The 27,195-nt window shown below is 35.6% G+C and overlaps 1 protein-coding gene across 3 annotated transcripts in view; it reads right to left on the bottom strand.

Moving 5' to 3' along the window:
- The window catches only part of LOC128234798 (uncharacterized), a 78,209-nt gene extending 51,928 nt beyond the window's left edge, over positions 1–26,281 (bottom strand). For all 3 annotated transcript variants that reach the window (XM_052949318.1, XM_052949319.1, XM_052949320.1), the window contains exons 1-19: positions 25,640–26,281; positions 21,544–21,580; positions 20,790–20,871; positions 17,603–17,703; positions 16,898–17,110; positions 16,149–16,253; positions 15,567–15,697; positions 13,534–13,744; positions 12,486–12,633; positions 8,871–8,989; positions 6,306–6,451; positions 5,416–5,602; positions 4,135–4,307; positions 3,719–3,863; positions 3,330–3,515; positions 2,766–2,939; positions 2,146–2,340; positions 1,639–1,809; positions 727–918 (exon numbers count right to left, since the gene is read on the bottom strand). In XM_052949318.1, the coding sequence (XP_052805278.1) occupies positions 727–918; positions 1,639–1,809; positions 2,146–2,340; positions 2,766–2,939; positions 3,330–3,515; positions 3,719–3,863; positions 4,135–4,307; positions 5,416–5,602; positions 6,306–6,451; positions 8,871–8,989; positions 12,486–12,633; positions 13,534–13,744; positions 15,567–15,697; positions 16,149–16,253; positions 16,898–17,110; positions 17,603–17,703; positions 20,790–20,871; positions 21,544–21,580; positions 25,640–25,708 (2,785 nt within the window). In that variant the 5' untranslated portion in view covers positions 25,709–26,281. The remainder of the gene's footprint in view (positions 1–726; positions 919–1,638; positions 1,810–2,145; positions 2,341–2,765; positions 2,940–3,329; positions 3,516–3,718; positions 3,864–4,134; positions 4,308–5,415; positions 5,603–6,305; positions 6,452–8,870; positions 8,990–12,485; positions 12,634–13,533; positions 13,745–15,566; positions 15,698–16,148; positions 16,254–16,897; positions 17,111–17,602; positions 17,704–20,789; positions 20,872–21,543; positions 21,581–25,639) is intronic.
- Positions 26,282–27,195: the final 914 nt, after the last annotated feature.

The following is a 27,195-nucleotide window of genomic DNA, read 5'->3' as shown; positions in this document are numbered from 1 at the left end:
CGTCTCAAAATTGACGTCAGTGGCATATTTTGAAGACTCGTAGATTCAAAATTGTTCCGAATATTGAAAAAGTAAAAACAGTTCCTAACTGGGCATATGCTCTTCTATTCGTATACCAATTTTCAGACAGTAACTCGAAAAAAAAATCATAGTCGCGTTCCACCTTAAGTTCTTTTGGAGATAAGTTCTTTTGGAGATATGCTCTGGAACTGTGTGACTGGCGCATGGATGTAAATTCAGCGGGGTTATAATGATCTTAAGCGACCCGGCAAAAGTTCCATACCTTAAAGTTGCACTATTACAGATTGACTGTTTTGACAACTTCTTTTATATAGTCTAAGGATGAGCCAATTTTTAGTAAATGTCTTGAAACCACTGATACAAGATTGCTGACAAAAGATCAGATCTAAGATTTTCATGTTTACGTTCGAGAATTAATGTTACATGGCTAAAAGCATTACTCACGCATAAATTAATGGAACTTTTGGCAGTTTCCCAAACGATTCAGATCTGTTCTATTGTGAGCTTTCTTATATGAAGGCATTGATTCAAAAATCAGCTGATTCTGAGACAAAAACTAAAAAAAATGAGACAAAAATTAATTAACTGTCAAAACTGTCAATTTGTGAGAGTGCAGCTTTAATTCCATCCAATAATTTAGCAAGAGCGTTATATAATATGTCTGAAAAATAATAATGATCTTAATATGTAAATACAAAGTCTTACTCTTGCAAGTTGGCTGTATATCCCACTGTCCAGTGTAGAGACAAGATATATTCATGTCTGTCAGGTCGACATTTGCGAGAACATAGTCATAGGAACATGTCACCGACACCGTGTCTCCATAGTGATACATTGTTTGGCTGGATCCATCAGACGGCACAACATTGGGGTAGGATGCTAAGCTACATTGTTTTTCTGGAATAGGTACAATAATCTAGTTATATGTATTTATAAATGTGATTGCAAATCGCGTTGCAGAGCTAATTTAATGTTGTTCAGAAATTTTTGTCTAGTTTTATTCCAAAGGTTGTTATATACATTTTTTTACAAGAAGGGTATTTACAATTTACAAAGATTATCATTCAACCCACTGACTAACTTAATAAGTTCTAGTGCTATCAAAAATTGTGCTACCTTATACTAGTGAGTGCCAGTGTAATAGGCTACATGTATAAATATTTAAACAAAAAAATTCTAACAAGATCCTTAACTGGCACTTATAAACACATGCATCTTAAAGCTGCACTCTCATAGATTGAGCGTTTTGACAACTTTTTTTTATTTTTTGTCTTCGAATAAGCTAATTTTTGCAAAAAATGCATGGTAACAAGTGATATAAGACTGCTGACAAAAAATCAGATCACAGGTTTTCATAGGTTCAAAAAAATGATGATTTATGCAATTTTCTTAAAGTATTAGTAAGGTATTTTAGCTATAAAACATTAATTTTCCATGGAAATATAAAAAACTGCAATCTGATTTTTTGTCATGAGTCTCAATATACCACTGGTTTTTAGATATTTATGCCAAAAATTGGCTCATTCAAAGACAAAAAAATATAAAAAAGTTGTCAAAACGGTAAATCTGTGAGAGTGCAGCTTTAAAAGGCAAATCCAAAACAAAACTTGTACTTACTCTGGCATAATGGCAGGACAGTGTCCACACCGCATGAGAATGTTGCATTGCTGTTGAGCTGATACCCTTCTTTACATATAACTTCAATATCTTCACCCTCCACATATTGGAAACCGTACCTCGGAGGTGACAGGTAACCATTGACAACCACTGGAGTCTCGCACTTAATTGCTGGAAATTGCAGAAAAAGAATCAAGTTTTGTAGCATGTAGGAAGAACAAAGGTCTGCTGAACCCAAAATCAACAGACTATGACTAAAGTGATAAAAGACTCTAAAATCATTCATAAATTACATGTATCATCTTGTAACAAAGTATTAAAATAAGGTACTTAGGCATTTGAACATGTAATTCAAAATTCCTACTATTCCACCCATAGAAGTAAACCATGACACATAGATACATTGAAATATACAGCATGAAAACTAAAAACCTTTTAATATTTTTATGTAATATATTAAGTTTTAACAAAAAAAGTTTTGGACTTTTAAAATTTGAATGTTCTCACCTCTACAAGATGGCTGCTGTGTCTGTAAGTAGTCCCATGTGCCATTATCACACTGCACGAGAGATGGTCCGATGATTTCCTCATGCACATCACATACCAGCTGTACCACACTGCCTTGTTGTGTGCCGTCCTTGTTTCTCATGCGTACATTGTACACACCTCCTAATATCAAGTCCAGGGCTAGACAGGCAATGGCTGAAATATTCATTAGGTTCATTAACATCTATGGCATATTCAAAGAGTTGTATTTAGTCCATAGAAATATGGGAATGGTTCTGGAAGTTCCCAGAAATTAACCATAACAATAACAAATGTTTGTAAATTGGTATACATGAAGCAAATTTTAATCTACAATGACTGTAGACGATTGGTGTATCTTAAGAAATGCTACATCGAGAGTTCAAGTTTCCAAGACAACACACCCATGACTCTGATCAAGACTATTTCAACATTTTGCAATAAAGGTATGAATTACACAGAGTAATAGCACCACACTGAATTAGATTTTTTGTTTGTTTCTCCTACAACCAATGTGGTCTATAAAACAACAGTAAGAGTACACCTTCTGTTCAAAGACATATTCTCTTATTTGATTGCATATTATATTTTTCAATCCTTACCATTACATGTGGGAAGGGTCTCCCACAAATTGTTTGACTGACAGGTGACTGTGGCACTTCCTATCATGTTGTAGCCATGGTTACATGCATACGTTACTGTGTCCCCACCCAGGACGCCCGAGGATGACACGAGGTAACCATTTTCCAGGAATTGTGGGAATCCGCAATACCCCTCTGGTGGTATAATAATAAAACATGCAAACTGTTTGCAAAAAACTACTTTGCATGACCAAGATATTGTGAAATTTACACTTTTGTCAGAACTTGAGCATAAGAATTATGTCGTTTTCCTGCATCATGCATTAAGAACAACTGTATTATAATGAAGACTGTAACTAATTTCTATTCTGTTCATCATAGAAATGGCAGAGGTAAAAGAAAGTGTTTATAAGGTGAAAGAAGGGACATTCTTGTATGCAACTATAGTTTTTATACATAAAATAAGAGTAGAAAAGTAAACAAATTCAAACAAGATACAGATAAAAGGATCAGCTTCATAAACAAAATTCTTTCTGCCGAAAAGAATGTTATGCTGCTGATAAACCAAAACTTGATTGTACTTACGAGTACATATAGGCAAATCTGGATCACTCCACTGACCCCCAAGCTCACAGGTCAAGGTCACAGAGGACTGACCACTGTAACGGCCAGAGAACAGGAACCCCGAGGCACAGGATACAAGGACTGTGGCACCATAGTTAGAGTTGGTTGTATCTAGGGTGTACTCTTCAGACTCGAGGCTTGGACATCCTAAATACCAAGAATATACCATTAGATATTTTGATATTGATTCTTATTTAAGTTACACTGGAAACACATACACATATTAACAACTATTTATGCGTTTTGAAGATTCTCATAATGAAATAGACAAAACTATTGTTCTATTTTATTTTTCATAAGCTCATTTGCCTTGATAAAATCAACTAAACAGAAATCACAAATGCACAAACCTGGTGAAAATGAAGCCTTGAACCCAGGTGCGTTGTCAAGGGCGCTGGTTGCCATGTCAACCAGCATGTAGGAATCAGAGGTCAAGGACATTCCTTTTAGCCCGGTGCTTGTGTTTTTGAATTGGTGCATGTCAGAGTAGGTCACCTGAAATAATCCAAGGGTTAACAAACATTGTATTCTACAGTGAGTATACCTTCAAGTTATGACTATACATTATAATGTAATGCAGTCATCAATATTTCATTCAGCAGTGTTTGCTATAATTAAAAAAATGGAAATAAACAAAGATTTCTAAAAGCATTATTTTAAGAAACCCTTAAATTAAAACAAATCAATTTCAATATTGAAATAGTGTACATTAATCTACAAAGCAAATAAAAATCAAGACAGAATAACAAAATAGTGTCAAACCCACTGTTATATTGTCAGATGAATGCATATTGAACTCATTGAAGATGACAGTGACACTACGGTCTGCGGAGGGAGCCTCGATTCTCCATCTACATGTGGTTAGGTGGGGATAACTCTTCATTGTGCCATAACCAGGGGAGGCAAACTCTCCACTACCAGACATAGTTGTGTCACAACCTGAAATAGAGGCAGGACACCATCAGAAAATCTTATCTATACAAGCTAAATTGTGCACATTTTCTATCACAAATGCTAGCCAATTCATGTCATCAGGTGGGGACAACTCTTCATAGTGCCAGGGGAGACAACTCTTCATGGTACTAACACCAGGAAAGGCAAACTCTCCACTACTGGATTTTGTTATGTTACAAGCTAATACAGGAACGAAAAAATAAATTGCTCAACACTACAAGCAGAATTCTTCAGTGTTCCATGACTATACTAGGGGCATTATACTCTCCGCTGCCACACATGGTGATATCCCTTCCTAAAACAGACATTGGTATTAAAATAAATTTTCAACAGTTCCCTTCAGATTTCATGTATTTGTACCAGAGAAAAAGTGTGGATTACTCTTCACTATACCAAAGCTAGGAAAACTAATCTCTCAACTGCCAGACTCTGAAAGGGGAAACAACTCCTCTGTTTGAAGGCTCACCAACTGTTGAGGGTACAGTCAGCTTTTCATGACCTTATGAAATATCATTCTTAAATGGAAATTGATATTTAATATGTTTCACTTCTTCTGCTTACCCTGTTAAAATATGCTTAAATTTCATCAAAATTCATTTGATCAGTTGGTTAGTTGGGGATAACTCTTGTGCCATCAATCCAAGCCAATGAAGTTTCGGACCATACACAAACACAAGAGCATACTTATATAATACCAATGTAATAGCTACTGAAAATGACATGTAATGATTTCAAAACTTAGCTTCCATAAAATATTTTCTTTCTTCAAATGCGTAATATATAAACATTGCTACATTACATATGATCAAAGTATCTTAACTACACATTAAAGAATAAAATTATCTATAGTAGGGTATTCTCGATAGTTACATTTTACAATATAAATCTTTCTTTTTTGCACAGCCTCGAAAGTTAATTACTTTCATAAAAAAGAATCAAACCCCCTTGACTCAAACTTCCTGGGACCGGCAAAAATAGAAATATGTCCTTCACATCCAATTCAAGCTAACAAGGAATTCAAGCCAAGCAAGTTCGAGCCAACAGAGATTGACTGTACAAATATGTGAAGAATGTTCATGTATGCAAACCTGACCTTGTGTATACTGTATCAGAGCTCCCCCACACTGTCTGTGGGCCTCAAGATCCATGCGAATGTACACAACATTTCCCGTGGAGAGAATCACCCCCGGGGCAGAGTCTGACCCCAGGGTTGACAGCAGGGTGTGGTCTTTGTCGAAGATTGATATGATGTCGGAGCAGCAAAGGTCTAGGTGGAGAACCTAAGATCAGACTCACAGTGTAATTGTGGGTGAAATTCTGGTAAACATTTTGGTGTGAAGGTCATATCTTTTAGTATCACAAAATTATGAAATAATTATTCCAACAGGAAAGATGATAAAATTATTTACATTATATTTTGCTATTCCATTTCAAATGTTAATAGTATAATTATATATATATTAATTTGATAAATTTTACAGGAACTCACACAATATTACAGGATCCAAAAACACATGAACATTTTATTTTTATTTTTAAATTTGGAATGTGTCAGTGTAACCTATAGTCAGTATAAAGGTCCATGGAATGTGTCAGTGTAACATATAGTCAGTATGAAGGTCCATGGAATGTGTATACAAATGTTACTCTGTATTCTTTGATAGTACAACATACATGACAGCATTTGGCTAATAATAAAATTGGTCAGATTTGTTCGAGGTCAGATTCCTCCGTGGTCAGTTTCGTCCGTGGTCAGTTTCATCCAAGTCAGATTGTCTGAGGTCAGATTTGTCTGAGGTCAGATTGTCTGAGGTCAGATTGTCCGAGGTCAGATTTGTGCGAGGTCAGATTGTTCCGAGGTCAGATTGTCCGAGGTCAGATTTGTCTAAGGTCAGATTGACACCTGCAATGATTTGTCCTCCTTGTCCAAGAACTGATTGACATTTGAAAAGAATGAGTATTTACATCGCCCTTAAACCTTACCTCCAAGGTAATGAGGTTATTTCCTTGTGTAGTTATAGTGTACTCTCTCTCAAAGTTGCCAATGTACATGGCTGGATACAGGGGAGTGGTTAGTGGCCGTGGTAACTTGGTTGCCTGAAGATCGGTGCTTAAAAGGGGAATGGAGCCTAAAAAACAGTAAAAGAAATAAAAATCAGTGCAGTCTAGATTATGAGTTGGTCTAGTTGAGAGGTCCAATTTCCTAGCATTGAATAAAATGAAAATCAAAGAAGAAAAAACTTCTATAATATAACCTTATCCTTTATACCAGCGGGCCGTTACAATAAAAGACTGATTTTAGTAGAAAAACTATCTTAGTGTCATAGCTTCATTATTTTGCTACATATATATTTGTGTAAACTGGGGCTGTATTCAGCAAGCATCTTAGTGAATATTTTCAAATATTTAAAGCGAAACTTTCATAATTTTTGACAATAATTATCTTAATAACTGTGTTCTTTTCATTAGATTTATTAGTTTAAACTTATTCAATTTTACAAAGATTGTGAAACAAGCTATTATAACTTATATTAATCACTCTCGTTGGCATGATGTTGTGTGAAAGTGCGTTCTTGTGTTGTGGGGGAAATGGAGTACCCGGAGAAAACCCACTTGTCTGGCTTGATGCCCACTAACCAAACTCACATGTGCCCGGTCAATCGAGATTAGATTTATTTAAATGCATATATTGAATAGACCATTTTTTGCTAATCAAAATTTGTATTTGGTGTACAAACATTGTTAGTTTTCTTTCAATTCAAAATAAAACAAGAGCTGTCACAGTATGTGACCTTGACATAAGAGATAGGGAAACAGGTCATGCATGTGACACGTCGTCTTGGTATGTCAAACACATGTGGCAAGTTATTTTAAAATCTGTGCATACAAGAGGAAGTAACAGCCCAGACACGACAACCTATACTCTATGTCCTTAAATATGCAGCATTCCATTGTAAATAACACAAAGTGTGACCTTAGAGGTAGGGACACAGGTCTTGCACTGGACACGTCCTCTTGATATGTCAAACACATGTGGCAAGTTATTTTAAAATCTGTGCATACAAGAGGAAGTAACAGCCCAGACACGACAACCTATACTCTATGTCCTTAAATATGCAGCATTCCATTGTAAATAACACAAAGTGTGACCTTAGAGGTAGGGACACAGGTCTTGCACTGGACACGTCCTCTTGATATGTCAAACACATGTTGCATGTTATTTTAAAATATGTCCATACAAGAAAAAGTTACAGCCCGGACACGACAACCTATACTCTATGTCGATATACCCAGCATTTCATTGTGAATAAACACCTAAGTGTGACCTTGACCTTAGAGGGAGGGACACCGGTCTTGCACGTGACACGTCACCTTGGTATGTCGAACACATGTGGCAAGTTATTTTAAAATCTGTCCATACAAGAGAAAGTTACAGCCCAGACACAAGAACCTATACTCAATGTCCGTATACCCAGCATTTCATTGTGAATAAACACTAAGTGTGACCTTGACCTAAGAGGGAGTGACACGGGTCTTGCACGGGACACGTTGTCTTGGTATGTGGAACACATGTGGCAAGTTATTGTAAAATCTGTCCATACAAGAGAAAGTTACAGCCCAGACACGACAACCTATACTCTATGTCCTTATATGCAGCAGTCCATTGTGAATAAACATGTAAGTGTGACTTTGGCCTTAGAGGTAGGGACATGGGTCTTGCACGCGACATGTCATCTTGGTATGTGGAACATATGCGGCAAGTTATTTTAAAATCTGTCCATACAAGGGAAAGTTACAGCCCAGACACGACAACCTATACTCTATGTCCTTATATGAATAAACACTAAGTGTGACCTTGACCTTAGAGGTAGGGACACGGGTCTTGCTCGCGACACGTCGTCTTGGTATGTGGAACACATGTGACAAGTTGTTTTAAAATCTGTCCATTCAAGAGAAAGTTACAGCCCGGACACGACAACCTATGCTCTATGTCCTTAAATGCAGCACTTTATTGTGAATAAACACTAAGGGTGACCTTGACCTTAGAGGTAGGAACACGGGTCTTATACGCGACACGTCGTCTTGGTATGTGGAACACATGTGGCAAGTTATTTTAAAATCTGTCTATACAAGGAAAAGTTACAGCCCAGACACAAGTTATTGAGCCGGACACACAGACGGACGGAAGGACTTTTGGGGGCATAAAAAAAAAAAATCATTTAGTCGAAAATTTTCATTAAGATGCTAAATGAGTACAGCCCCTGAACTTGAACCAGTGTGGAAATTGAACATGAAGTTGAGAAAATCAAAACTCTTGCCATTTAATATGTCTATGCATGTTTATAGTTTTAAGATTATTGACTAAAATGTCCCAAAGAACTTCAAATTTACATTCAAGAGTATGCATAATTTTTCATTTAAAAGGGTAGTTTTACAAGCTAGCTAGTGCCAAGCAAAGACCACAATGTTGTTTTTTTTAAAAGACTGAACTTCATTTATCTTTATATGGTAGATGTTATTTTGTTTCAGATTAATAAGCCAGCTGACTTTGTACTGCAGATCCTGGAGGACAGGTTTTCATGTACACATCGTGGCCGAGGCGTTCCACCAGTATTGGCTGTAAATTCATGAAGTAGCACGTCCTCACATCTGGGTCCGAGTTGTACCTGAAATCAGTAAAAACAGATCAATATCAGAGATAAATATGTATATGACTTAGCTAAGTTCCAACATTTGGTTAAAATAAAGTTTTTATTAAAAAAAAATGAATATGATTAGTGAAAGCACACGCATAAGCCAATTTACTCCATTATTAGTTGACCCCACCACATCTGCTATGCAGTTTAAAGAAGAATTTAAAAACCTAGCTCTAAGAGAAAAATGGTTAATGTAATCCAGGCTTTCCTTATTTTTATTTATGAGCTATTTCAAACCTTTAAAATCCCATTACCTTTTTTATATCTTTAACAAATATTTTATTTCTTAGTTCAGTATAAACATATATCTTAAATCATCAGGGTTTAAAGTAACAATAAGTAAGGATAACGATTTCCCTAAAAATCAAACTGGCTTCAGACTCAAATTGACTCAAAACTAAAGAATCAACCTGACTCAATACTCAAACTCACTAAAGAATCAAACTGACCAAAGACTCAAACTCACTAAAGACTCAAACTGACCCAATACTAAAGACTCAAGTTGGCTCAATACTAAAGACTCAAGTTGGCTCAATACTAAATACTCAAACTGGTTCAATACTAAAGACTCAAACTGGCTCAATACTAAATACTCAAACTGGCTCAATACTAAAGACTCAAACTGACTCAATACTAAAGACTCAAGTTGGCTCAATACTAAATACTCAAACTGGTTCAATACTCAAACTCACTAAAGAATCAAACTGACCACAGACTCAAACTGACTAAAGCCTCAAACTGACTAAAGACTCAAATTGACTCAAAACTAAAGAATCAACCTGACTCAATACTCAAACTCACTAAAGAATCAAACTGACCAAAGACTCAAACTCACTAAAGACTCAAACTGACCCAATACTAAAGACTCAAGTTGGCTCAATACTAAAGACTCAAGTTGGCTCAATACTAAATACTCAAACTGGTTCAATACTAAAGACTCAAACTGGCTCAATACTCAAGACTCAAACTGGCTCAATACTAAAGACTCAAACTGACTCAATACTAAAGACTCAAGTTGGCTCAATACTAAATACTCAAACTGGTTCAATACTAAAGACTCAAACTGGCTCAATACTAAATACTCAAACTGGCTCAATACTAAAGACTCAAACTGGTTCAATACTAATGACTCAAACTGACTCAATACTAAAGACTCAAACTTACTCAATACTAAAGACTCAAACTGGCTCAATACTAAAGACTCAAACTGACTCAATACTAAAGACTCAAACTGGCTCAATACTAAAGACTCAAACTGGCTCAATACTATAAACTCATACTGGTTCAATACTAAAGACTCAAACTGACTCAATACTAAAGACTCAAACTGGTTCAATACTAAATACTCAAACTGGCTCAATACTAAAGACTCAAACTAGCTCAATACTAAAGACTCAAACTGGTTCAATACTAAAGACTCAAACTGGCTCAATACTAAAGACTCAAACTGGTTCAATACTAATGACTCAAACTGACTCAATACTAAAGACTCAAACTGACTCAATACTAATGACACAAACTGACTCAATACTAAAGACTCAAACTGGTTCAATACTAAAGACTCAAACTGGCTCAATACTAAAAACTCAAACTGACTCAATACTAAATACTAAAGACTCAAACTGGTTCAATACTAAATACTCAAACTGACTCAATACTAATGACTCAAACTGGCTCAATACTAAAGGCTCAAACTGGTTCAATACTAAATACTTAAACTGGCTCAATACTAAAGACTCAAACTGGTTCAATACTAATGACTCAAACTGGCTCAATACTAAAGACTGAAACCAGCTCAATATTAAAGACTCAAACTGGCTCAATACTAAAGACTCAAACTGGCTCAATAATAAAGGCTCAAACTGGTTCAATACTAAATACTCAAACTGGCTCAATACTAAAGACTCAAACTGGTTCAATACTAATGACTTAAACTGGCTCAATACTCAAGACTCAAACCAGCTCAATATTAAAGACTCAAACTGGCTCAATACTAAAGACTCAAACTGGCTCAATACTAAAGACTCAAACTGGCTTAATACTAAAGACTCAAACTGGCTCAATACTAAAGACTCAAACTGGTTCAATACTAAAGACTCAAACTGGCGCAATCAAAGACTCAAACTGGCTCAATCAAAGACTCAAACTGGCTCAATACTAAAGACTCAAACTGGCTCAATACTAAAGACTCAAACTGGCTCAATACTAAAGACTCAAACTGGCTCAATACTAAAGACTCAAACTGGCTCAATACTAAAGACTCAAACTGGCTCAATACTAAAGACTCAAACTGGCTCAATACTAAAGACTCAAACTTACTCAATACTAAAGACTCAAACTGGCTCAATACTAAAGACTCAAACTGGCTCAATACTAAAGACTCAAACTGGCTCAATACTAAAGACTCAAACTGGCTCAATACTAAAGACTCAAACTGGCTCAAAACTCAAACTGACTCAAAACTCAAACTTTCTCAAGACTCAATCGTACTAAAGACTTAAACTTGTTCTATCTTTATAAACTACAGTTAAACACCATTAATCCGAAATCATAGGGACCCCAAAAAATATTTTGGAATAGCGATATTTCCGATTAACAATTTTCAGAAAATGACAGTGTTCGCGAATTATAAATGACATGAAATACTAAGTCGTGAAGATTGCAATATCTGTTAAACATTACCAATACGATACATTCGGTAAAGTGATCTTTCGTACACAAAAATATTTGTTGATTTATTTTTTAATAAATGACAAATAATTCGTTATTTTACTTAAAACAACATAAAACATTTAAAACAAAATGACAGCACATGTATGCCTTCGGAACATAGCACGGATTGTTTGGTAAAGGGTCGAGTGAGCAATGCAGCAATCGAATCTGATGAGATAAACATTTTTGAATGATAATTGGGTTGTGTTTTCGGGTGGTGTTAACCAGCAATTATATACACACTACATCATCCAAATGAACCGCACATTTTCTGACATTGATGTTTGTAACATACGCATGCTCCATGCCATTCTTTAACAAGCGCTTACAAGTGCTCCATTGTCATCTCAGGCTGATGCCTGATTGCATTTGAAGTATGGTGTGAAAAACTATGACATGGTCAAATTCGAAATAAGAATTGATAAATAGGTGTGAAATACCAAATCGGGATTTTTTACTTCAGAATAGCGATTATTTCAGACAAGCGATTTCCAATAAAGATAAACAAAGAGGGAGTAAAATCGCGATCAAAAAATAATTTCTAAATAGCGATATTTTCGGATAAACAGTGTCAACTGTATAGTTATCTTACTTAAACAAAACTTTTTTGATACTGCATGAATGAAAAATTGGTACAATTATGTGGTAATAATGCTTTTGCTCAAAGATTCAGATATTTTTTAAGTGTACATAAGTAAATAATGATTTAAAAATTTATCCTATATTTACATAAAATGCTACATAATAATGTTACCCAAATCCGACACATTCCTCGTTGCTGTCACATTCGTCTTCACACTTTTCCTCTACGGTCTGTCGGGAGCCAAGCTTGTATGTGTCATACTGTATATCCGTGTTGGAGAAGAAGTAGTCAGCCATCATGTTATATGAGCAGGTAAATGCTGGAATTGTAGTCAGTCTTGTTTTATTTTGTTATAATCACTGCATTCATATCACCTCCAAAGGGGTAGGTTCACATAGGCTCATTCTTTGGTCCGCAAAATCTCAAATAAATAATCTATAATACTAAAATAAATGCAAAGACCTATCACTAACATTACTAATATATATATATTTTATTTTATTTTCACTAATTCATTAAGAAATATTTAGTACAAAATAGATTTCTGTGAATTTGATTGCTGTCTTTTTTCAAAGTGACAACATCCTTCACCAGTGTTCATTTTGTGCCTATGTAAATCCTCCTGCAGCCACATTCATTATTTTCATTAAATTCCATAAAAAATGACAAAAAATGGCAAAATTCGTCATTTCACCTTCTTAACTTAATTTGATCAAATACTTGCAAATTGTCTGGTGAAAGAGAATACAAAGTGTATTTATTTGTTGTATACGAGGGCTATCCAGAAAGTCCGTGTACACGATCTATAAATATGCCCGCAATGATAATTTTGAAACATTATCTACATGGTTTAAAACAACAAATATATTTGCACCAATCAAGAAAATTTTAATTATTTTCGTTGATATGTATAGAAATAACACTGTATCAAAGTCACCAATAAAAACAAGGACGGCGCACTTCAAGCGTAACGTTGACGACACGCAACGTAAGGCTCCTATATTACCATTATGTAGATTTCAAGCACCAAAGTTTATTTCTCATTTTTGCTCATTCCAGTATAAGTTGCTTGCTTTCCACCAATTGTTGCTCTCATTTTCCAAATCCTTACTGATTCTGCAGGAGCCTGTTTCTCATGTTATGTATTTACTTCATAATTACAACCCATACCATCCAATCTTGTTGGGTCAAACATGTTTTTTTTCATACATAAACATACCTGTAGTCCATGTCAGCTTAAACCCATTCTTATTCACAAACTCATCAGCCACAAACTTGAGCACAAGGAAGTTGTAGCTGCTCGTGTAACTGAGGCTGTCCAAGCTCGGGGATCCTGACACTCGAGCAGACAGGTGACTTGTGCTCAATGAGGGACCTCCATCCCAGAACTCCAGATAATCTGTGTCCTTCTCAGTGGTAAAATACTCAAACTGCAAACAACACCAAATAAAAATCAGTAATCTTGACATACATTGCTCGGATTATTCAGATCTTTGTTCAAGTTAAGAACGTTCAAATCCTTACTGCTCTGGCCCCAATTTCTTGAAACTTCTTAAGCTTAACTGGCTTAAGTCGCTTATTTCAATTAACTAAAATACATACTAATAATGGATTTTAATAAATGAAAAATGGTTTCTTCTAATAAGCATACAGATCTGTCTTATATAATTTCAAAAAACTCTTAAAGACGTAAATATACGGTAATGCATATTATAGAAGAACACAAATAGTGAGTTTAGCTTAATCCTGTATTTAGGGGCTTAAGAAGTTTGGAGAAATTGGGGCCTGAACATGTCACGGATATACTTGTGATATGCAATATTTCTAAGGCCAAAAAAAAAAATTGTTTGTTTAGGGTAACCTTCCCAAAATTTCTAGGTAGGGTAGGTAGTTTTTTTTTTGTTTTTTTTTATTTATTTTTTTCAAAATCTGTCTTAAGGTCAGAGTGTTTTCTTGCACATGGCAGTCTTTCCTACATTACTGTCATTGCCTGACTTTGTTTTATCATATAAACAATAATTCTGATTAAAATCTGTATTTATCCGCCCTTCGTAACTCTCTATTCGCTAATGAATATTTTTTTTGCTCAGAAACGGAAAAAAATAGTTAGGGTCGGCACATTTTTATAGGTAGGGTCAGGTTACCCGAAACAGACATATTCTTTTTTTAGGCCTAACAAGACTTCAGACAACTGTTTCAGCTGTACTTGTTTAAACATATGAGCACAACTTCAAATATTTCAAGTTTAAAAGTTAACGACGATGTTGTTAATCATGTTGCTATCTTTAACAAAGTTCTGAACAATTGTACAATTGTAGTTAGCTAAAACATGTACTTATCTATTTAAGCTCAACTTTAAACTGATATTAATCTCTCTGGAGTCGAAGGCACATTCAGTTTTTCTACTAAACCGCTTAGAATTAGAATTTTAAAAAGCAATATTAAACTTATCTCTTCTTACAGTAAGTTTGAGCAAAAATTTCCAGGAGAGGTCAGAGACGAAGTAACATGTTTTTGCATTGCTTGATGCAACATGGCTTTCAGGGGCGTACCTAAGCATACTCCAGCATGCCCTGGTGTACAAATCAAATTAGGTTATCACTAAATGTAAAGTGCTTATATCTCGAAATAAGCGGTACAAATAAGAGGCTAAGAGGTAGCATGTAATGATTTAATAATTTGTCCAAATTTTACTTAAGGTGGAGTGCGACCCTGAGTGAATTTCTAGTTATATTTTGAAGACTCGTAGTTTCAAAACTGTTCCGAATATTGAAAAAGTAAAAACCGTCCCTTACTGAGGATATGGTCTTCTATTTGTATACCAATTTTCAGACATTAGCTCGAAAATTCGCTCAGGGTCGCTTTGCACCTTAATTTTGGCATTCAGAGTGCATGAAATTGTTTATTTATAACTGTTTTCTTTGAAGAACAATTCTTTCCACTCCCACAAAATATAACATATAGGGACCACCCCCATGAAATATCTTCACATATCGACAACTGGCTTAGCAGGCGAAACAGGGGTACAATATTAATGCTTCAGGTACATCCTTGGCTTAACAAGAAAAGTTTAGTCGTCATTTTTAGATCTATTCACTGAAAAATGGTAATGGTCACATTTTCTAAAAAAAACATTTATTTGTTGTGTGGCATATGATCAAAATAGTTAACAGGGCCTACAGTTATTTCCCCTGGTCATATAGTAACTTGGGAACAAGTTACACAAAAAGGTTACAGAACACCATTACATACATATACATTAATCCTTGTCCCTGGAGGGGAGGTAATAGCCCAGAGACAGTTGGCATTCGCTTGGTAGTTGTTGCCAGGGCCTACAGTTATTTCCCCTGAGCTGCCCGTCACAGTATGGGTACATGAGGAGGCTGCAAGATATAGTAATATCATCAATTCTGATAAAGGTGATGGTAAAAAAAAAAAATTATAACCACTGTTGAAAAAAATAAAACAAGCTCAGAAGCTCTCAAATTGAATAGCAAAAAAGACTACCATTCTTATAAGATAAGGCCTGACAAAATATTTTTGTTTGTTTTCACTTTTCCTACTGACCCTAATTTTTGCACCTTTCAGCAGGGATACACCCTGGAAATCTGGTGTCTGTACACAAACAATCTTAAATTGCAACAAGAATTGTAGTTTAATTTTACTTTAAAGCTTTAGTGGTAGATCATTCTTAAAGCAAGTATAAATGTTAAACATATATGAATAGAAATAATTTAAGAGTTTTTATAAATACCAGCCCTAATCTGTTTTCTTCAAAAAGCAGACAAACTAGAATATTCTTAATCTACACATATTCCAGGTATATGATTTTACCACAATCCTGCTCATCTTCATTGTTGCCGCAATCATTTACTCCATTACAGCGAGCGTTTGATCCAAGACATCGGCCATTACACATGAACGTATCCCGCACTCCACCTAAATATAAAACACATCTAAAACAAATTCTTTATCATAATAACTGATTATATTATCCTACTTTTTAAAAAAAAAATGTGTTTTTCAATACATAGACAAAATGTATTTGAAAATGCACAATTGGTGAATTATAAATAAACAAGGTTAAACTAGGATATATAATGTTATAAAACTGTTTGAACAGTTCTCACGGTGTAAGATTCTCTTGTAAATATGAATATTTGTCAACAGCTAAAAATTATTAATTAGAGGTGAAAATTGTATTACCGGTATGTAGTATCAGGCCTTAAACACTTTAAAAAATATGCTAGTTTAATCATTTCCCCTTTATGCCTGTTGGATTTTTTTCTCTATATTCTAGTTTAATCATTATTCCCAGTATATTCTAAGTTTAAACAGTTTCTCTATAAGGTAGTTTAAATATAGTTTTCCCATAACATTCTAGTATAATAATGTTCCCTATACTCTAGTTTAAACATTTTCCCTTTATGCTTGTTTAAACATGTTCATTAAATGCTAGTTTAAAGATTTTCACTATATTCTAGTTTTAACATATTCCTTATATGCTAGATTGCTTTAGTTCCTGCAAAATTACTGAAGCTATTAAAAGCTAATTTATTGTACAATAACAATGGCTAAGTCACCAGGGCAAGGATCCAGTTCACACACGAATGGCAGGATGTCATCACAACTGGACATATGCCAGAGACCTGTTGCCACTGAGATAGAGGCACAATCGCCCGCAGCAACGTCTGGCTCATTGTGACCCCAGACTCCGACCTCAACTGTTGTCTGCTCCCCATTGCTCCAATAACCAACGTGGGCACCTTCATTACTGTGGGAGATCCTGTTGAAACCTGAATAAAATTCGCAATATCTTGAATCAGACCCAAGTACATCCCAAATTGCAATCTTTAAATAAGTATGAGGCCCCAATAAATGAACAGTTTGTCTGGTGTTTCCCAGTGCCCAGCAACAAATGTTCATTTAAATTCCTAACCCTTATTTCTGTTATCTCAAAATATATAATTATGGCCATCTGAGAGGCTTAAAAGATAATCAGGTCGCAGGTATTTTCATGAGTGGGTGGGGAAACGCCAAAGTTAACTTATTATGAATTGTGGCCTGAGTAGAGCCTTTACTGTTACAATCAAGAATTATCAAATAGGTGAGTCCCAAGGCATAATAGTGGGCCTCAGGACTACAATTGTATTTTTGTCTTTTTCCATTTAAAAATTAGAAAATGGATGCCACCTCTTTCTCAGTTGATCAAATGATGACACTAAGACTATGAAAAAACCTAAACATATTTTTTTCAAAATGCTGACAAGATACTCTGCTGAGCTCACCTGTCCAAAATGCTGATGAGGATGGAATATCGGAGGTCACAAGACTGTGAACTTGGTCAGATACTGAATATCCTGCAGGCTCCACCAACCTAGCACCATATCTGAGAACAGCAAAAATAATATTACAATGTATGCCCTTAATTATGGGTTAAATGCTACAGATTTTAGACATTTAATTCACCTTCTAACATCATTTCATTCAGTTCTATTTCATCCATATTGTCAGTTATCAAAAAGGTACACATAATAAATTCTAACAACAGCTGTCACACTATGTGATAAATGCCCCCGAATGTGACTATATGGCTGGTGCATTTGCAAGACCAGAGCCATGGCTTTATGTCTAACCAACATAGCTGGTCCATTTGCAAGACCACATGGCTTTATGTCTAACCAACATGGCTGGTCCATTTGTTAGACCACATGGCTTAATGTCTAACCAACATGGCTGGTCCATTTGCAAGACCACATGGTTTTATGTCTAACCAACATGGCTGGTCCATTTGTTAGACCACATGGCTTTATGCCATACCAATATGGCGGGCGCATTTGCAAGACCACATGGCATAATGTCTTACCAACATGGCGGGTGCATTTGCAGAACACAGTAATGGCATTAAATATAACCAACATGGCAGGCACATTTGCAAGACCACATGGCTTTATGTCTAACCAACATGGCGGGCACATTTGCAAGACCACATGGCTTTATGTCTAACCAACATGGCGGGCACATTTGCAAGACCACATGGCTTTATGTCTAACCAACATGGCTGGTCCATTTGTTAGACCACATGGCTTTATGTCTAACCAACATGGCTGGTCCATTTGCAAGACCACATGGTTTTATGTCTAACCAACATGGCTGGTCCATTTGTTAGACCACATGGCTTTATGCCTAACCAATATGGCGGGCGCATTTGCAAGACCACATGGCATAATGTCTTACCAACATGGCGGGTGCATTTGCAGAACACAGTAATGGCATTAAATATAACCAACATGGCTGGCACATTTGCAAGACCACATGGCATGATGTATAACCAACATGGCGGGCGCATTTGCAAGACCACATGGCTTTATGTCTAACCAACATGGCAGGCACATTTGCAAGACCACATGGCTTTATGTCTAACCAACATGGCAGGCACATTTGCAAGACCAATGGTTGATGCGTTTGTAAGACCACAGTTGTGGCATGATGTCTAACCAACATAGCTGGTGCATTAGCTATACCACATGACATGTATAACCCACATGGCTGGTGCATTTGTTAGACCACATGGCATTATGTCTAACCAACATGGCTGGTGCATTTATAAGACCCCATTACATTATGTCTTACCAACATAGCTGTTGCATTTGCTATATCACATGGCATTATGTCTAATCAACATGGCTGGTGCATTTGCCATACCATATGGCATTCAACTAACCAATATGGCTTGTGGCCTTGCAAGACCACATGACATTATTTCTAACCAATATAGCTGGTGCATTTACAAGACCCCATTACATTATGTCTAACCAATATGGCTGGTGCATTTGCAAGACCACATGGCATTACGGTATCAAATGTGTCAAATACATATGGCCAGTTATTTTAAATTGCCTCTGAACATAAAAAATATCACACATATTTGACAACCTACACTCTAATGTCATTATATGCAGCATTTCATAGTAAACAAATACATAGTGTGACCTTGACCTTTGAAGTTGGCACACGGGTCTTGCATAAGACACATTATCTTGGTATGTCGAAAATATGTTGCAAGTTATTCAAAAATCAGTTCATACATTAAAAAGTTACAGCCCAGAGCAACAAGTTGTCTTGGTATGTCAAATAAATGCTGCAAGTTATTTTCAAATCTGTCCAGATATGAGAAAGTTACAGCTCGGACACACCCACCTATACTCTATGTCCTTATATGCAGCATTCCAAAGAATTCAAACACTGTAACCTTAAACTTAAAGGTAAGAACACAGGTCTTGTACGCGACACATCGTCTTTATATGCCGAACACATGTGGCAAGTTATTTTAAAATCTGTCCATACAAGAGAAAGTAACAGCCCAGACATGAGAAGTTGAGCCGGACACACAGACAGACAGACGGACAGATGGACGGACGGACAATGCAAAAAAAACGAAACTATATTAAAAAATTCCAATATGCCCAACATTTTTTCATATATATTGGGATATGGATCTAGCATATCACAATATACCCGGTACATCGCGATCTTTTTTTACTGTATTGTTACAACCCTAATTGTACACATTGACAAGAAAACGCCACCGTGTGGTGTTTAATTGAAAATGATAAAATAATATTAAAAAAAAAACTTTTTGATAATTTGTTTGACATTCAATTGCAACAAATTTGTTAATTTAACATTAATCATCTTCAGCAGCAGCAGCAGCAGCAGCAGCAGCAGCAGCAGCAGCAGCAGCACATGATTTATTTTACAACTATCCTAATAAACTTGCAAAATTTACATACTGAATTGAGGTTATATTTCTTTCTCTACTGTTTTTAATAATATTTACATTCAAACATGTATACAACACTCAACAATATTGACAATAATATGCATTGACTGACATTGCACTTCCTTTATTGAACAAAGCAAACATTTCTGTGAAACGTTAGACATATCAATTTTCTGTTTCCTTGATCAATAATCATAATTTGCTTACAACAAAGAACTGTTGGAACAAGTATACTGTCTTATAATTTTGGAATCTTTAAAATCAATATACTTTTGCAAACCTGACAAGATAAACAAACAGGACGGAGTACAGTGCCAAATTCACATCCAATTATTACAAAGAATAAATTCCTCATTACTTCAATGGTTTAGCCTATTTTCTGTAAGTAATCATTATACCACAAGAGAAAAATGGAACTTGAGATTGAAATGAATAACCTTTATCACACATTCATATAAAAATGGAATCTCAACTTCCTTATTATAATAAATAGAAAAATACATTTTGTTAATTTTAAATGTTCAGTTGAACATTTTACATTAAGCAATATGGTATATAGCACGTAACTATGCACGTAACTATGCACGTAACTATGTGTTTGTTTACTTCAGGCTTCATAAAACAATTGAGTCAGACATCTTAGTGAATTAGTTAAACAAGTTTAAGCACAATACTTTTGAGGAAGAACTTACTTTTGACAATACTGATTAGCCTTTGACCAGCTGTGTGAGAATTCCACAGCAAGATAGCACCTCTCTTCATATTTTGTCCATTCTGGAAAATGAAACAAAATTATTTAAATTAAGCCGAATGATATTCATATATATTTATATATAGGAAGGTAATAAAATACTCTAAAAAAGCACTGTTTTGGACTAGAAATTGTTAAATTTTTCTTGAGGTAGATACTAGAACCCCCTAACACCCCTACCAAAATTTTAAACTATTAAAATTTAGGTTCCGAGGGGCAAATGTCAAAAAGTTGTGCCTCAAAGTTACACACCCCTAACGTCAAATCTTGGATTCGCTTTAATCATTCTAAAATGCCGTCCAGGCATATTTTTTTTAAGGCTAACCATCATTTAAAAAAATAAGCCTGGATGGCATTTTAGAATGACTAGGATTCGCCCCAGATCCAGATCTATTCAAGTTTACATGAACACTTTTAGATACAGTTAAAGGACACAGGAGTTTAAATTTTGGAAATTACAGTTCATGATTTGCAACTGATTTTTTTTAAATTCATTTTTGTATCAAGGCGAAAATCGCGACTGCCCCAGAATTTCATATATCGATACATTGCCATATTTATACTATACTGCCGAATCACTCCTGAACTGCAGTCTGGTACCTTTATTTCAAGTATTGTGGATTCGTGACATGAAATGGACCAGAATGGATCATTTGATTTCTATTTTAGGATACAAAAAGAGCACATGTACTTACCGTTACTCGGGCATTTTGTTGTTAAGATCTGTGCATCCTGAAATAAACAATGGCGATATTACTGATAAGGGGGGGCAACTCTCAAAAAGAAAGATAAGGTACTCTATACAAATTAACTTGTGGTTACATGTTTATAAAAGAAAAATAAATGATTACCAATGTATTTATTTAAATTGAATGATACTTAGTTCATTCTGGACAGTTTTAAAATCGAGCTGACCACGCGGCTTGGGTTAAAGTGAAGGAAATATTCACAAAATATGTTCTCACATTCCACAGGCCTACAGACTTTTGATGGTACCGCAAATCGAATTCAGGTACCGTCAGATCTACTTTTTGACATGTCAATGCATCTGGGTTACACAATTTTGACGTATGGTGTTATGCGGATGAAAATAGTGCGAATGAAAATACCCATTTATTTAAATACGTTCATAAGATTGTTCATGAATGCGAATTTTAAAGCAAGCTGAATAATCTTAAATGAATTTTGGTGAGGAACCGAGGGAATACATATTTATGTAATCATAAGATGGCATGAATTAAATCTTAATGATTAAGAATAAGCGGAGTGAGCGTAGAACCTACTACATGTAGTGAAAACATCCGCAGCCAATATCTGGTTTCATTTATTTAACTTTACACTTGCAATAAACTTGCGAGATGAAAGCAATGTTCTAATAGTCTAGTACATATAGGTTTGCCTATTCTAATGTAACGTCGGGCTTTTATCGCTTACAGTTTGGGGCATCTCAAAATATTTTTTGGGTTCGATTTGTATTGCCTGTGAACAGAATTGTGAAAGAAGCAAAATCACGCTTGTTGTGCCTACAGCCTGTCAACGGTTTCAGCGCTTTTATTTCAGTCGGTATAGCAGTCCTGATTAACAATTTAGTGCCATCATGTTCTCAAATTAAGTAACAATACACCTGTATCTGATTTTATGGCATCGATATTATAACAATAGTTGCTCTTTTGGTATCACGGTACATGTAAGTGCACGTGAACTCTGTACTTGCTTAGCAGTGCTCGGAGTGAAGCACGAGCGTCGTCGAAGTTATTCCCTATGCACGAACCTAAGGGTGAAGTACTATCAGTAATAATACCAAGACTTTGAAAACAAGATACATACGTTTGAATGTTAATTGCATAAACAACATCATTCGTATCCTTCACTCAAACATGTGCATGTGTTGATTAACAAATGGGTACCATATATGCTCTGTACGGTGCATGTATTATAGCAATTCATTGACTTCATATAAAGCCTGACACTTTTTTTAAATTTTAACTTGAATTTACTTGTTCAAATGAGCATCTTTCCGAAATCATTGCATTACTAATTCAAATAGCTTTAACATATATTTAATCTTAAATATAGCCTTGGTTTTGTCTTTTATGTTTCCCTGAAATAGAATACGACCCATTTTAGTGCCTATCTGGCTATCTAATGTCCCTTAAAGAATCGTCACAAATTGAACATCAGCGACAAGAGATAATTTGATCATGAATAATTGATTAAAAGCAGGAATAACTGTTCCGTTTTACATTCTTTTATGGCCTCCTATATCTTCTTTTATTCAGGTCAAATTTGTATTTTATGTACACGCTACAATGTAAAGCGTGCAATGAGGTGCTGGTATAGACAGGTTTTGAGCGATGAGGTGCTTGTATAGAGAAGTCGTGAGCGATGAGGTGCTTATATAGAGAAATCGTGAGCGATGAGGTGCTTGTATAGACAACTCGTGAGCGATGAGGTGCTTGTATAGAAAAGTCGTGTGTGATGAGGTGCTTGTAAAGACGAGTCGTGAGCGATGAGGTTCTTGTATAGAGAAGTCGTGAGCGATGAGGTGCGTGTAAAGACGAGTCGTGAGCGAATAGGTGCTTGTATAGAGATGTCGTGAGCGATGAGGTGCTTGTATAGACAAGTCTTGAGCGATGAGGTGTTTGTATAGACAAGTCGTGAGCGATGAGGTACATGTATAGACAGTTCGTTTGCGATGAGGTGCTTGTATAGACAAGTCGTGAGCGATGAGGTACATGTATAGACAGTTCGTTTGCGATGAGGTGCTTGTATAGACAAGTCGTGAGCGATGAGGTACATGTATAGACAGTTCGTTTGCGATGAGGTGCTTGTATAGACAAGTCGTGAGCGATGAGGTACATGTATAGACAGTTCGTTTGCGATGAGGTGTTTGTATAGACAAGTCGTGAGCGATAAGGTACATGTATAGACAGTTCGTTTGCGATGAGGTGCTTGTATAGACAAGTCGTGAGCGATGAGGTACATGTATAAACAGTTCGTTTGCGATGAGGTGCTTGTACAGACAAGTCGTGAGCGATGAGGTACATGTATAGACAGTTCGTTTGCGATGAGGTGCTTGTATAGACAAGTCGTGAGCGATGAGGTACATGTATAGACAGTTCGTTTGCGATAAGGTGCTTGTATAGACAAGTCGTGAGCGATGAGGTACATGTATAAACAGTTCGATTGCGATGAGGTGCTTGTATAGACAAGTCGTGAGCGATGAGGTACATGTATAAACAGTTCGTTTGCGATGAGGTGCTTGTATAGACAAGTCGTGAGCGATGAGGTACATGTATAAACAGTTCGTTTGTGATAAGGTGCTTGAATGTGTGCTACGTAGACAACTGATGTGCGAGAATTACACGTTGTCCATGCGTACACGTTTAGTAATGAGGGCTGTGATTTAAAATGCCCGTTAAAACGACAGTAAATAAACACTTGCTATGACCGACGACTATGACATACTATGTAATTTATTACCAAACCTTTAGGTCGTGTAAATGTACTGATTGTTCAGTATGTTCACAAAAATAACATGTTTCGTAACTCGAATATAAACAATGAACCTTAAAAGTTTACATGTATATGGCACGGTATAGTCGATGTTCTACAAAGAATAGTTTAGCATATGATCATTAAACCTTTACCGCGCTGAATGATTAAACAATATACCATTGACATTTATCATGAAGCACTGAAAAGCCTTTTACAAATAAAACTAAATTATTCGATATGAAAACAATACAATCAATGCAAAACGCCCGGTTGAAAAACAACAACAACAAACATAACATGAGTTATCCATAAAAGCCTATCGATGACAAGACTTGAGTATATCTTCTAAAAAAAGACACAACTGTGAAATATCCATGAAGGAAAAGGGGTTTTAATAGCAGAATGACATTACCCGATTAATAAATAATAAAGACCTCCGAATCATTTTAAACCTGTGGTTACAAGATACTCATAGTCATGAACCATGGGAAATCTATATTTCATGGCCTTCCCTTTTACAATTAATAAAAAAATGTCAGTGGCTACATTTCTGCTTCCCTGTTTGTCGTTTTGTCGTGCAAATGTACGGATTTCATTAGCTCTATTGAATACATGAGGTTGCAAAAGATAGACATACATGTAAGTTTTGACACAACTTTACGGCATAATAATGCAGAAATACTTTAACATCCGACAAATGATATATTTAATAATGGGATTTCTAAGATCCACAAATCCACTCACAGGTATATACTAAATACAATGGTATGCATTGTATATTTAATTTTCTTTAAACGAGCACTCTTCGTGAAATACATATACTCGGCCTAGTAAAAGGTGTTGGGAAAGGGAACGTAGGAAAGGGCCTTGGCGTATCCTCTCCTATATGCTCTCTTAATGACCCTTTATCATGAAGGTTCTGTATTGTATAATGCTAGACGAGTTTTCTTTTTGTAAATACATTGTATAAATCAACTTTTTACGTTCTGGCGTAGTTTGTGATAAGCGCGCTCACTTCTCACCTAGGTGACCCTGACTCGAGTCCCGACCTGGGCGCATGTGAGTTTGGTTGGTGGTCACCAAGCCGAACAAGGTCTTCCCCTGGGTATTCATATCCCCCCCCCCCCCCCGCGCAACACAAGACCACATTCTCGCGTTACACCGTGCCAACGAGAATGATTAATATCATGTTGCAAAATAAATAATTGTTAATTAAACTGTATAGTGGACGTTTAAGGTCCCTTTGAAACTTACACATTAACTGGCTTATTCCATACATGTGAAAATACTTACTACCACATATAAAGATATTCCAAGCAATAATTCAACAAAAAGAACGTCCATTCTTCTATAATTCCTCATGTTCGATTATTTTCCGATGTTGAATTTACATTATGTTTCCTTGTATAAGCGCATACAAGCATACTAATTTCATATCTTTTTGTTGTGTTTTAAATTCACAATATTTATTATTTAAATTTCTCTATTGATAATTGGCAGAAACTTGAAACGAAGAATGTAATCCAACTCTAAATGGAATCCGTCATTCACTTTTGTCTTCACTTTGACAAAGCAAGCAGGTTTATTTGTATGGATCACAAAAAAGGAACACACTGAAAACTATTGACAGAATGGCACTCAGGTTCGAAAATAAAAGTTCTGTGAAAGTGTCAATAGTTTCTAAGTACGCGATATGTCTCCACGTGGTTTCAGATCTGTAACGGCGGTTTGTAACACAGTGCCTCGTAAACGACTCATCTTAACGCAGATATCCAACCAGGGAACGAGAAGAGTATACAATTCATAGGTTTTCGTCCTATTGATTCAAAACCAAAGTATTGACGAATAATGTTCATGCGACTTTAAAGAATATTTGTCTTAAACTTGTTGAAACGTTTTGTTTTTTTCTTAATCATTAATTAAAAAGGTTTACGAGTTTAGCGTTTTTATTATTTTGCTAGGCATCACAGTTCAAAATAAAGGAAGGGTACTTTGCATTTTAAACCTAGTAACCAATTAAGGACAAAAAATGGCATTCTTTACACAATACTTATGACAAATTGGATCAGAAATAACTACAAATAGATACTGTAGAGCAGTTATTGTTTTGAGCCGTAACGGATTTTATTATCAGATGACTACGTTACAAAAAGCACTAGTTAAAAGCTGTTTTACTATCCTGGTATATATATATATATATATATATATATATATATATATATATATATATATATATATATATATATATATAGAGAGAGAGAGAGAGAGAGAGAGAGAGAGAGAGAGAGAGAGAGAGAGAGAGAGACCTTATAGATCTATAAGTTCTGTATACTACATTGAAAACTCGTTTCTTTCAATAGCTCGTGTAAACAAATACCCGCAGAGTTCTACAGTTTATAGAACACTTGTTTTATAACATAGAACAATAGAGTTTCTTCAAGACAAACCCAGTTACGTATTGTGTGCGAAACAATGGATATCTACTCAAAGATCGCCTGGGCCGATTATATAGGAATTCCAACGAGCAAATAATGAATGTATACAACTGAACATGTTAAAGTAAATGATCGACAAATTATGTTTGAAAATTTCCGAATATAATTATTATGTTTACAAAGGCCATTGTTCAAATAATGATGTAGGCAAGTTTTAACTATGACTTTTTCGCGACGAAGTATGTTTTTTAGAATTCATATTAATATGTACCAGTTACTTAAAAGTTCTTCAGATTTGGGATGCAAAATTTCCCATAATAGTTCAAGCTGCTTCGTACAATATTTTAATAATCACAGTCATGAAAGAGCAAATTCGTTAATTTGAATATACATGTCACGAAAATGTCATGTGCG

The sequence above is a fragment of the Mya arenaria genome, chromosome 5, assembly GCF_026914265.1.
Source record: "Mya arenaria isolate MELC-2E11 chromosome 5, ASM2691426v1".
NCBI classification, from domain to species: Eukaryota; Metazoa; Mollusca; class Bivalvia; order Myida; family Myidae; genus Mya; species Mya arenaria.
The sequence above is the reverse complement of the archived record's forward strand: the minus strand, read 5'-3'. Positions and strand labels throughout refer to the sequence as shown.